Source organism: Artibeus jamaicensis, unplaced genomic scaffold, assembly GCF_021234435.1.
Source record: "Artibeus jamaicensis isolate MK-2021 breed Jamaican fruit bat unplaced genomic scaffold, CSHL_Jam_final contig_233, whole genome shotgun sequence".
Lineage (NCBI taxonomy): Eukaryota > Metazoa > Chordata > Mammalia > Chiroptera > Phyllostomidae > Artibeus > Artibeus jamaicensis.
Window position 1 is genome coordinate 2,261,759 of NW_026521486.1, and position 12,336 is coordinate 2,274,094.

Below are 12,336 nucleotides of genomic sequence, written 5' to 3' on the forward strand. Positions count from 1 at the left end.
ACCGAACATTGTTACACTTAAGCATGAAGAAATATAGTCAAGGTTTTTTTTCACTTAAATTATGTAGAACCCAAACATCAAAGTGATTAATATAATAACCAAGCTGGTGCAAAAGATTTTCAATGCTTGATTTGGATATTTTGAGTATGTCAGCTACATCACACATGATATAACGTTCACTGTTCTCAATCAACATCTCAATTTGATCGCTATCAACTTCAACTGCTCTACCCAACCGAGGAGCACCGTCCAGTGAGGAATCTCCACACGAATCTTCGCAAACCACGTTTGAACCTTCTGTCAGTCACAGCACCTTCTCCACATGCTGCACAAATCTCTTTTTTGCATTTCAGTTGCACTTTAACCTTTCTTGAAATATTAAAGCAAAATATACCAAAAGCACTGCTTATTTTCTTCTACCTTTAATATTAAAATGGCTATATAAAATTCACTAATTTTGATAAGTTCTTTTTTAAATGCAAGATGATATGACAGCTGTCACAATACAATAACAAAATTGCTTTGAATGAAGTCAAAGACAACTAAATACTACTAGAGCCATCTTACAGGAAAAAACGAAGAAGTCTTTGGCCAGCCCAACACCGCTCAGCCCTAACCAATGAAACGCCGCCGCCTGCAACAGCACAGAGGCTCCTGAGAGTCTCGCTGAGTGAAACACATCAGACGGAAAAGGACAAGAACCACAGGATTTCTCTCCAATGAGGGATGTAAAACAAAAAATGACGAACAAACAAACAAAAGACACAGACACAGACAGCAGAGTGGTGGCTGCTAGAGGGGATAAAGGGGGTAAAAAGGGGTCAAACACATGGTGACAAAAGGAGACGAGACTTTGGAAAGCAGGCACACAATGGAGTGTAACATGTCAGATCATACAGTCACACACCTGAAACTTACACTAATGTTATCAACCATTATTACCCAAATAAACCTATTTTTTAAATATTAACTTTATAAAAGGGGCGGGTCCGAAACTTTTGCCCTCCTGTACGGGCCCCTCCCCACCAGGGTCCTCACCTAACTCTGCACACCCTCTGCCTCCAGCGGTGGTCCGAACATCACCCTTTCCTTAGAGTAAAGTAGTAACACACATGGCACACAACTCAAGCAGGGAATTTTTCCCAAAATCATTTATTTCAGTTGTACATTACATTTGCCATCCCTATCTCTATTCCAGAAAATGTGTGCACTGAAATGTCCTGTGTAGTCACGGAAAGTGGGACACAACGTGGAATGTCTTACTTCTTCCAGTTGGGGGAGGGGTGCACTCACACTTCCTGGAAGACAGCAGAATGCAACGGTCTACCAATCGCAGTTCGCTCACTGACTTCTTCCCGCAGGCGTGAGGGGCAAAAGCAAGGAAGACCCAGTCAAAGAGGTCGGAGACCGGCTGTGTAAAATCACCCATGTCGGAGGGGGCGTCCTGCCCCCTCTAACCAGAAAGCACCACTCGGGCTGCCCCTGGGGCTGCCCAGCCACGGCCCCTCAGGTCAGAGTCAAGCTCCTATGACCTTGTCTCTTAGCCACTGACTGGCACTCACACTCTATTCCCCACTCACTTCTGATTCAATAGTTACACGCTCTGTCCTCAAAATTACGAAGCCTGTTTCATTTTTTAAAACAGCAATGTAGATGTGAAGAATTTTAGAAAAACTTATACAGCAAAATTTATATTTTATGCTTAAATTGATGCAGGCTATAATTTTAAAAGCCATGCTTGTACCATCCTGAAAAGTGTTTTTTATCAGAGGGTTGGAGTAAAAGGCAAAGAAAGAAGGGGAAAGAGTGAGTGATGTTTATGAGAATGCTGGGGCAAGAAACAATATTCTGTAATTCTGAAAGTAAGACATCAAATTCAAACTCAGGCTGACATGTCCAACAATTTTCATTTATTGACTAGCTGGATTTAGAGAGAAAAAAAGAAAGAAAAAACACTGATTCAAAGTTCCACTGCTTGATTCTTGTATGTGCCCTGACTGGGGACTGAACCTGCAACCCTGGCATATCGGGATGACACCCTAACCAACTGAGCTCCCCGGACAGGGCCCACATGTCCAACGGACTGTGAATTCACATTCATGCTCCTCCACAGGCACAGCGTGTTGGACAGAGTGCCACAAAGGCCAAAGTGCGGTTACCTGGGACAACAAGCTGACCAAGATACAGGTGGACAGCGGTTGCTGAACCCACCTCATCAGCACCTCCGTAAACTCCAGATGTAAGGAGCACCTATGTCGCAGGGGAAGGTCACTGATTTGGGCATCAAACTGAGTTTATATACTACCTCAGCCACCTTTGTGCTGACCCAGGGCAAGACCACATCTCCAGTGAGGAAAATGGAGAGAATACTACATATTTCACAGGGTCTTATCAAGGCATAAGACAGTGGCTATATGCTGCCTAGAGGGAAAAGTCAAGGTCATCAGAAAAATCAAAGTAGTAGTGGTGGCAGTAACAATAGTGGTGGTAGCAACCACTGTGGGGGTGGTAGCAGAGGTGGCAGGAAAAACAGTGGTGGCAGTAACCATTATGGTAGTAAGACCAGTGGTGGTAGTAACAGTGGTGGTAATGTTACCATAGAGGTAGCTAACTAGTTATTAATAAGGGAAAGAGAGCAAAGAGAATTAGATACTGAGCGTAATAAACTGGAAAACAGGAGTATGTTTCCTTCACCAGGAAGCTGCAGCTCCGCACTCCAGGGGGTCACAGCCTCTCTCTGCCATGGGGATCACCACCCCTCCCCTTACCCCTCTGGCACCAAATTGTTGGGGGTGCAGAGGGAGGTGCTTGGGCAGAGGCCTGTCAGTCTAACTAGGGGGTGGGCCTATCAGGAGCCTGCAAAGCCTGGGAAGTTGGCTGGTTATTGGGAAAGAGCACTTGGCCTGTCCCCAACCCAAGCTAATTTAATCCCAGGGGGACAAAGAAGTGCCCCCCACCCGCCCCAGTAATGCACTCGCTCTGCTCATTCACGCGCCCTCTCCCCCGCGGAAGCACGCGACCGTGTGGCTCTAGCAACCACAGGGGCCACAGCCACTGCGCAGGCTCCAAAGGGCTCGGCTTTAATATGAACCAGAAGCTCTGGACACAGGCCTTTGCCTGGGCCTTGCTGAGGACACAGCAGGACAGGCAGAGATGGGGCACGAAACCCGGGAGCCTGTTTCCACTTGAATACATTTTGCCACCCACAGCCTCCCATGCTCTGGGTCCTTGGAAGGCTTTCCTCGTGATCCCATGGAAGGGCCCCAGCTCCACGGACAACGGCAGTAACAATACTGGCTGTGGGGACGATAGTAGTGGCTGCATCAGCGGTGGCAGTAATAGCAGGGAGGCAGAGCAGCAGAAATGTCACCCACATTTATTGAGTGATATAATGACATGCCAGGCACTGAGCGCTTTATATATACTTCAGTCAGTCACCACAACAGTCTCCTGCGGTGGCTACTATTATTATCCCCATTTTACAGATGGACAGAGTCCCAAAAGCTAGGAAACTGATCCAAAGTTCCAAAGTAACCGGCGGCACGACTGCCACCGCAGCGCACCACTGTGTGCCCAGTCTGCACACCTGCCGTCCACGAGAGCTGTGCCCCAGAGCAGCTGGTTCAACTGTCCGTGACCCCACTCAGAGGGAATTGGGGGCCGAAACGCACATAACGCCAGGCTCCCATTTCTTCTGAGTCACATCACCCCGGGAGCTGATTCTGACCCTGTATCCACAATTTCTGCACAAGTTATCTGCCCCAAATGAATCACCAGGGTGAAGGAGTCTCCGAGACACTGAAAGGACCAGCTGGCACAATTTATATACCGCCTTTCCTCCTTGCCCACCATGGGGCAGGAGCGGCGGTGCGCCGTTCCCCGCCATGCCTCAGGGAGCACTCGTGGGCGCTGCATGAGCACAGTGCTCGCTCTACTGATGGATCCTTGAATGGGAGCCCCCATGCCAATGGAACATTCTAGTTCCATGGGCTGGGACACAGCCCCATTCCTTGTGCGACTCCGACAAGCGATCCCCCTCAAGAGGTGCCGAGGTGGCTCCCCAGGACCTCCAGTGAAGTCCCTCAGCCCTGCACGAAACACAGCACCATTCTGAGTGGCTGGCTCCTCCACTCCCACAGGGATGGCACTTTGCGCCAGCCATGCTACGCGGGAAAGTGAATTCACTACAGAGCTCTGCTGAGAACCATTGATGTTCTCCATCCTATTCACCTGCCAGCGTCCAACTCCAACACAGAATACATCCGCTATTGCCCAAGAGGTGTCCCTACGGAACCTGGAACCCGAGAGCCTTGACTCCCCTGCCAAGTCCAAGTGCTGCGGGCAGGCCCCACCCCCACTGAGCACCAGCAGCAGACTCCTCTGGCCCATTAGGTCCTGCACCCAACTACGTCACTACGAAAGGCTCAGGGCCCCTGGTCACGCCTTGATCCCAGAACGCTAACTCCCAGGCAGCTCGGCGAGCAGTCAGGTAACCCCATCGTGCATGGGTCAGCACCCGGCAGAGGGGACGCTTCAGGTCTTTGTTGTGTCTCTGTCACCCATGGAACATATGCCCCATGGGGGTGGGGACTTCTGTCCAGTGTGTTTGTTCCAGAGGCACTCTGTAACTTCTGCTGGATGAACCCAAACACGCTAAACCTGGCCTTCCTGCCAAGAGGGTCTCTCACCAGCGTCTCTCATTCCAGCCAGACTGGACTCCCCCTCGTTCCCCCAAACATGCCTGCGCCTGCCCGTCCTGTTCTTCAACTAGAAGATGTCCACGCTTCCCTTCACCTGTTCCTGCCAAAGGCCTGCCTGCCCATGGGCTTTGTCCAGTGCTCCCTGCCCCATGAGGTCTTTACTCCCAAGGACACAGGCGGCCCCTGGCCCTCCCCCCACATCCCTAAACCACTGTGTCTGCTCCTCTCCTGGGACATCACCAAATGTACCTGTATTCCAGCTACCATCCCCACTGCCCACCTCTGCCCCCCGCCCCCTTCCAAGGCTCTCTGGAGAAGTTCACAAATAGGCTAGAGGGCCCTTGAGGGCAGGCGCTGCGTTTAAGGTAAAAGGTGCACCACTTCCCTGAAGAAAGTGAGGCAGCACCCTGCTCAGAGCACAGGCTCAGAATTACTGAAAGGAAGCAAATCAAAGAAATGCCACTGGAACTTGAACCACAGAGCGGTGAAAAGTGTGCGCAGCCTTTGCCTTTAGCCTGCGTAAAGTGCCCTGCCTTTCTGCATTTGGGCCCCACTTCCTTTAATCCTAAGTGGTCAAATATGTCACAAAATTTGCTGGCATAATTAAATTGCTTCCATGTGTGTATATGTGCAATTTAGAGGGCCCGGGAAACAGAAGTACAAATCTCAAGCCAGAATATTTTTGGTTGCTGTTTCCTGAAAACAAAGTTTGCTACAGCTAGAAATCTGGCTGAGGCCGTATAACCACGTTTAATATGAACCACAAAGCCCCACCTCCAGCAAAACCTATCTCCCAACAAAACCGAGGTTAGACCGTCGGGCCTGCCTGCGGTCATTCACTGAGCTCACATCTGCTGACCGACCATGACCTCTAAAACGCCATGGTGGACACGCCATCAATACCAGAGAAGTACACCAAAGTTCAGGAGAAAGAACTCACCCAATGAGAAGAGGATTCTCTCTTCCTAAAAGCATTAACCTCACATGTTCTCATACAGTGCCCTGCTGCGTGTTTACATGTAACACAAACGCCGTCCTACCTTAGTGGCCTGCAGCAGGTGGCAGAGGGCAGCCACTTTCGGGACAAACGCCAGCGCCAGGCTCCCTGAACTGAGCCCTGGCTCTGGCGTCCGCTCCAGTGGGACCCTGGACAAGCCACTGAACCTCTCGTCCTGTGTACTCGTCTGCCACGTAGGGACAGCAGTCAACCTTCTGAGACTGACCTGTGGGTTAAGGTCTGTGCTGCTTCAGACACTGACCAACCTTCCTCCCGAGAGCTGTGTACAAGTTCGTGAGAGAAAAATGTACCAAACGTAGAACAAAAATGAAGCTAGTTCTTCAGTGACGTTTTCTTAGAACTAGGACATGGTTAATCATGCTGAATCTCTGACTTACACATGTTCTCATATAAGAAGCATTTTGAAAAGAGCAAGGTCGCCCTGACGATGTGGCTCTGTGGCTTGGGTGTCAAGTTCAACACTGCCACTGAGCAATGACACGTGTCTTTGTGTCTTTGTTCACCAGGGTCCACAGTGACCGTCAATGGAACCCCGCTGAGCACAGCCACACCCACTGCTACAGGAAAGCCACTCCCCCAACCTAGCCAGCTGCTGTCGGGGTGTCACAGACATGCCACCCCAAAGATGTGTTTCGGTAAGTGTTCGGTATGAGCTAACTATCCCTTCTGTTTCAGGACTGATTCTGGTAGGTGTTAAGGACAGAGAAGTCACTAGTTGTTGTCTTGTGTCCTGAAGAACACACACACTAGCAGAAAAGCAATAATTAATGATAAACCTGCAATGAGGATGCAAAGACTCTAGTCTGGGAAAGTCAGCAGAGCCAGGAGGAAGCAGGTGGTGTCTGACGAGGGCTCACGGAGTGTGTGCATCTTCTCAGAGGCGAGGTGGCGGTCTGGCCGCTCCAAGAAGAGAAAACGCACATGCAAAAGCAGGAAGGCCAGGGAGTCCGGGAGGACTGCGAGTTGTGTGTGGCGGCCAGCAGGGGAGGGTTACAGAGGGCCTCAGGACCCCACCTCGGAACCCAAGTGCACCCTGCAGCAGCTGCATGTGCCACGGAAAGGGGAGGGCGGCTCTGTGCCGGCACAGCAGCAGGTACCACAGGAGAAGAAAAAGCCAGAATAAAGCAGCCAGCCCTCTCACACTCCCCCACGTTCCCAGTGGCATTCGTCACAGTGGCTGAAAGGTGGAAGTAACCCAACCCTCCACCGATAAGCAACTCAGTAAGCATAATGTGATATACACACACAGTGGAATATCACTTGGCCTGAAAAAGGAAGGGGTTCCGACACCCGCTACAACACAGGTGAACCTTGAGGACATCATGTCTGGGAAATAAGGCAGCCAAGTCACAAACGGACAGATACTGTGTGATCCTACTTATAGGGAACATGGTCAAATTCAGAGACAGACAGCAGGATGGAGGCTGTCCAGGGTTGGGGAAGGGGCGTGGTTTATGGGCACAGTTCCGGTGTTGCAAGATAGAAAACGTTCTGAAAGTGGGTTCCCCAACAGTCTGGATATACTGAATCTTTGAACCGCACACTTGACAATGGTTAAGAGGGTGAATTTATGTCATGTGTCTCTTACAGTCAGTCAGAGATGACCTCGGGGTGCCCCGGAGCGGTGCTGCAGAGAGGGGACTCGCAGACCCTGAGCCGGGTCCCGGCAGGCTCTCTGGCCGTGTGGCCTGAGAAGCAGAGGCAGTGGTGCTGAGGACGGCACGGGGTTTCTGATCTGGCAGGTGACGGCATATCAATCTGCCCACTGAAGCGCCTCTCATGGGTAAGACGGTCCATTCACTGACTCAGGCTTCCATTCCAAAAGCTCTGTTCGCACCTGCTCTGTGCCAAGCGCGTCCCAGGACACCTGAACTCCGCAGAACAGTGAGCCACTTAAGGGCCATGTCACCCCTGCAAGCAGGTCTGTGACAAGGTCTGACTTATAATAGATTATGTGATGAGATGATGGAAATTCTCCTTGGGAAGGAAAACAAAGGAGAAGGTAATACTCAAGCAGAACACTGCCGTGTGGGAGGCGGTGGCTACAACTACCGCATCACTAACCCCAGAAAACGTGTAGTCTGCTGTCCGAGTTCGGTTAGATTCGAGCGGCTGTACAGACAGGCCACTCAACAGCGTGCGGGGAGTATGAACGCGAGAGCACAGTCACACTGTGCCGTCCGGCACCGCGTGCTCCTTGCTGCAAAGCCGCGGCTAACTGCAGCGCTGCTTGTCATGTTACTCTTTTTAGGTCAAAAGACTGCAAATAATTCTTTTTCAGGAACAAAAGTATGCATAGGTGGTGGTGACAGGAGGCATGGATCTATAAACATCACATTTAAACCAACTTAAAAAGTGTGGGCTTCTCTCCTTCGGTAAAAACTGAAAAAGAAAAGCACCACTGAGCACTAGGCCAAAGGAGCGCGTGGGGCTGAGATGCTGGAACCCAGCACACAGGAAGAGTGTCAAAACCGAGGCAACTATACAAACTGTGAACGCAATGAGAGGATTGTTCCTGTTTAAAGTGTTTGATCATTATGTCAGTTTTTGGTCATCAGACTTCTGACAACAACACCTCCAATAAGGTTCGGAAAAGCACATCCTGTTGGAACGGAAAGAGAACTGTGAATCACTGTCTTCAATCCTCTGATTTTTGGGGTCAAGAAACTGAGGGCAAACCCGGTGAAAGACCTGGCCGCCATCCCACACAGAATGTCCACCCAAGGCAGGGGTCCCAGTCCCGCTCTGGGGGGCACTCGCTGCCCCTCCTGCTACAGCAGCCGGGACACAGGGCGCAGCAGGGCACTGACTTCCCATGGGCCTGAGTGTCTGTTGGAAGCCACGGGCCTGGTAGAGCAGACCCTGAACTACAACACCAGGGAGGTGAACATGGCACTTTCCAAACACACATCGGAACCACGGAGCTGCGCGGATCCCACCATAAAATCACAGCACAAGCAGGACGCTTTGTCCCTAGCGTTTTTAATATGTCTTAACTGAACAATGGCGCCAACCTGGATTCTCAAACCCACGTTAATCACTGCCTGTTGTGGCTGAGCTGTAATGTTAACCAACCAATTTAAAACCATTACTGACACAGAAACATGTATTTAGAGATTCTGTGCCAACGGAGAAACCACATAGTCTTTCAGTCATGTGTACAGGATACTCTATAGGGAACGCTGAATCCTCAAAACCACACTGGTTTGGGGGTTACCTTTCTTGACTGCTCATTTTGGCATACATGGCTTTGACCAATTCCGGGCTTTTCAGAAAATGGTCTGTAATAATCAAGAACCTAAGAAAAAAGAAGGAAAAAGTTTGGTTAATAGAAACGCAGTAAAACAGACATGGCCTTATCTGCTCTATAGGCATATCTTACATATGAAAGCACTCCTTTTCACTGAATTTTGGAACAGCTATAATGTTAAAATGTTTTTTAAGAGGTTCACATACTATTTTTCTATTATCAGCTAAAAGAAAATTAATACTCTCCAACGATTTATCTCCAATTTTACTTCTAAAAAGTTTACTGAAATGATCCAAATTTATTCAACTACAGAGAAGGGCCCGCTCTTGTGTACACCTAAGCCAAGAAGGAAAAACACTTCCCTCCAGTTTAAACAACAGAATGAAGTTCAGCTGCAGGCGCAGACATAAAGAGAAAACATCAAATCATGTGGGTCAGAAGCTCGGCGCTAACATGAACCGGAGAGGCAGACACATCCCACTTTTTAATTAAACGGAGGCCAGCAGCTGGCCAGCCTCTCTGAGCTCTCAGGTTACCAAGAAAACAGCCTCACTGTCAGGCGGCGCAGTCGTCCGCACTCAGAGACCCACTCGGGGAGCCCCCAGGCAGAGATTACGAGCATATTTCTTCAAAGTGCCACTGTGACAACTAAAAAGATTGAGTAGTATTATTAATTAATTCTGAACCATATTTACCAGAGGGCATCCAAAGACTCAAGAACGAAAGAGTACACTGTTTGCAACCGCAGTGAGAGCAATCAGAGTGTGTGGTGGACAGCGAACACCTCTACAATCATTTTGTTTCATCGCTATGTAACAAACCGAAGTGTGGCTTTCGGAATATCAGGACAAAGCAGATTAGCTACCATGATGCACTGTCACTGCATGTGAGACGCATATTCTATTTCCTCTACAACCTTTCAAAGAACTGATCAACACTTCCATTAAAATATTTCTAACAATGAGAGTTCACATGGAAAATTCTCAATAACTTTCGCATCAATTTAGGTAACTCATCAAACTGCAACTACAGAAATTCATGCATTTCAAGCCACATACACAAAATCGTGGTCCTAAAGCTAGTTCACATAATTCATCTATAAAATATTCAACTGAGAATATTTCCCCATGAGAATATTCATTCAAAAAACACAATGTTCCGAGTCCTGTGCCAGAGGCCGCAGCACAAACCACATTTCCAAACTCTAACAGCAGAGAAAGACCCACACGTAGAGAGGTGTTCACAGAAAACCGTCCCAAGTACAACACCTGGACACACATCACGGACTACAGCAGAGACACACTCATCTAACGGCAGGGCTGGGGGACAGGGTAACGGATGGGCAAGGCAAGGAGGCTGGAGGGTGTGTTCCGGGAGTCCCTAGTTGAAGAGCGAGGGGAGACTATTAAATTAGATGTGATCCAAAAATACTTGTAAAATAGCATGATGGAAAGAATAGCAGCGTGCTCAAGTAACAGACACCATTAGGGTTTAAAGGAGGATGCAGAACTGACAGTTGAACCCTTGGACACCACCACTGGTAAGGGGCCCTCGGCTGTTAGCCTCTGGGGAACCCTGGGCTAGAGAAAGCTGCCCGACCAAGGCCTGAGCAAGGAAGACTCATGTGACAGCCACACCTTCCCTGTGACACTGGTCATTCCTGTTCTCTTCCAAGAACAGCTCGGCCTTTGTTAATTTTTTCTATTGTGCTTCTGTTTCCTATTTCATGGACGCCTGACCTTATCCCTCACCAGCTTCTTCTTTTGACTTACTCAGGATTTACCACGCTCTTCTCTTTCCATCTTCGCAAAGTAGAACCTTGATCGGCAGAGGCACTGATTTCAGACCATCTTTTCTAATACAAAAACGTGAAGCTATAAATGTCCCTCTAAGTGCTGCTTTAGCTTTATCCTAGAAAATTTTGTGCTTTCATTATCCTTCAGGTCAAAACATTTTTAATTTGCCTTGTGATTTCTTATTCAATAAACAGACCATTTAGATGTGTTAATTTAAAAAAACTTGGAATTTTTCTTGTTCCAGTTTTCTAACATAAGCTCACTGTGGTCAGAGAACTTTCTCTGCCTGATTCCAATCCTTTCTGTGTAGAGATGTTTTAGTAGCTCAGGCTACAGTCTGTCTTGTGAACACAGCAGGTGCAGCTGAGAGGAAAGCAGATCTTGCAAACACTAAGATAACATTCTACAAACATCACTCAGGTGAAGGTGGTTACCTGTCTCAGCTCAAAATGGTCAGGGGTGAGGCCCATTCTTTCTTTTTTCCAGCACACAGTAAACATCTCCCAGCAAGTGAAGACAGTGGTGTTTGACTTCACGACCATAACTTCGAGGATAAGAGCAACTGTTGCTCACATCCACTGTACAGATCCATCAGAAAAGAGGTGTTCTGTGCGAGCACCCACACAGACAATGGGAGCTCTGCTCCACCAGCTCGCAGGCGAACATTTCAACGTACAGCACTGACTGGAAATAATATAACACGTGTGAAGCAGAGATGATGGGGTGCTCTTCTTGCTACTCAAAAATCGTCCTTTAAGCGGCTGTCAATTACGCAGAAGTTTTTATAAGGTAGTTGCTTGGCTTACTTTTCTGAAAACAATACATACACTCTCCATTCCACAATGCTGCATAAAGTTACATGTAAGTTCTCAACTTCCAGTCAGAATTCACTGCATTTACTTTCTTACCCAATATCTACTCAAGAGAAATCACAGATGAAAACTTTCATAATAAAGAGATCCAACCATGTTCAATATTTTCTGAGTTACACACTTTAAATTTGTGATTAAACTCTTTTGCAGAACTATTTCTGTAAATTGAGAAATTGTGTGGTAATACTGTGAGGCCGGGCCCCACTAATGTAAAACCTGAAATGCCGCAGGACGTGTAGAGACTGCTGGTGACGCTCCAACGACACTCCAGCGTGATGGACAGTGGAGCACGTTGCCTTGGGGAAGGTAAAAAATGCATCCCTCTACCAGGCAGCGGGAGTGGAAGAGGCATTTGATAAACACATCTTTGTTTCACAAGAACAAAAAATGAGAGCTGTAACCCTTTCTGCGTCCTGGGTTCGCGTGTGCTCGTCGGCGGACTGAGCTTGCCCCTCAGGCACAGGCAGCAGGCGCTGCATGGGAGGCAGGGGCGGGGGGCTCGTCCCTCCCCCTGGTGCCAGAGTGGACACCTCCTGGGCAGCTGGCAGCAGAGCTGCTCAGTTTAATACGGAAATTCCTCATTTAAAGGTGGTTACAGAGCAGCCAGAGTTCATAAAGCAAGTTGTTGATGCCAAAGCGCTGACCACGATTTTACAAGTTTCCACACTGGCTAAAAACCACAGTGCACGAGGCCCCTCTC

General features: G+C 48.6%; 1 protein-coding gene across 1 annotated transcript in view; it reads right to left on the reverse strand.

The window, feature by feature from the left end:
* The window catches only part of ATXN10 (ataxin 10), a 130,899-nt gene that overhangs the window by 78,153 nt on the left and 40,410 nt on the right, over positions 1 to 12,336 (reverse strand). The window contains exon 6 of the mRNA XM_037160549.2: positions 8,936 to 9,016. Coding sequence (XP_037016444.2) covers positions 8,936 to 9,016 — 81 coding nt within the window. The remainder of the gene's footprint in view (positions 1 to 8,935; positions 9,017 to 12,336) is intronic.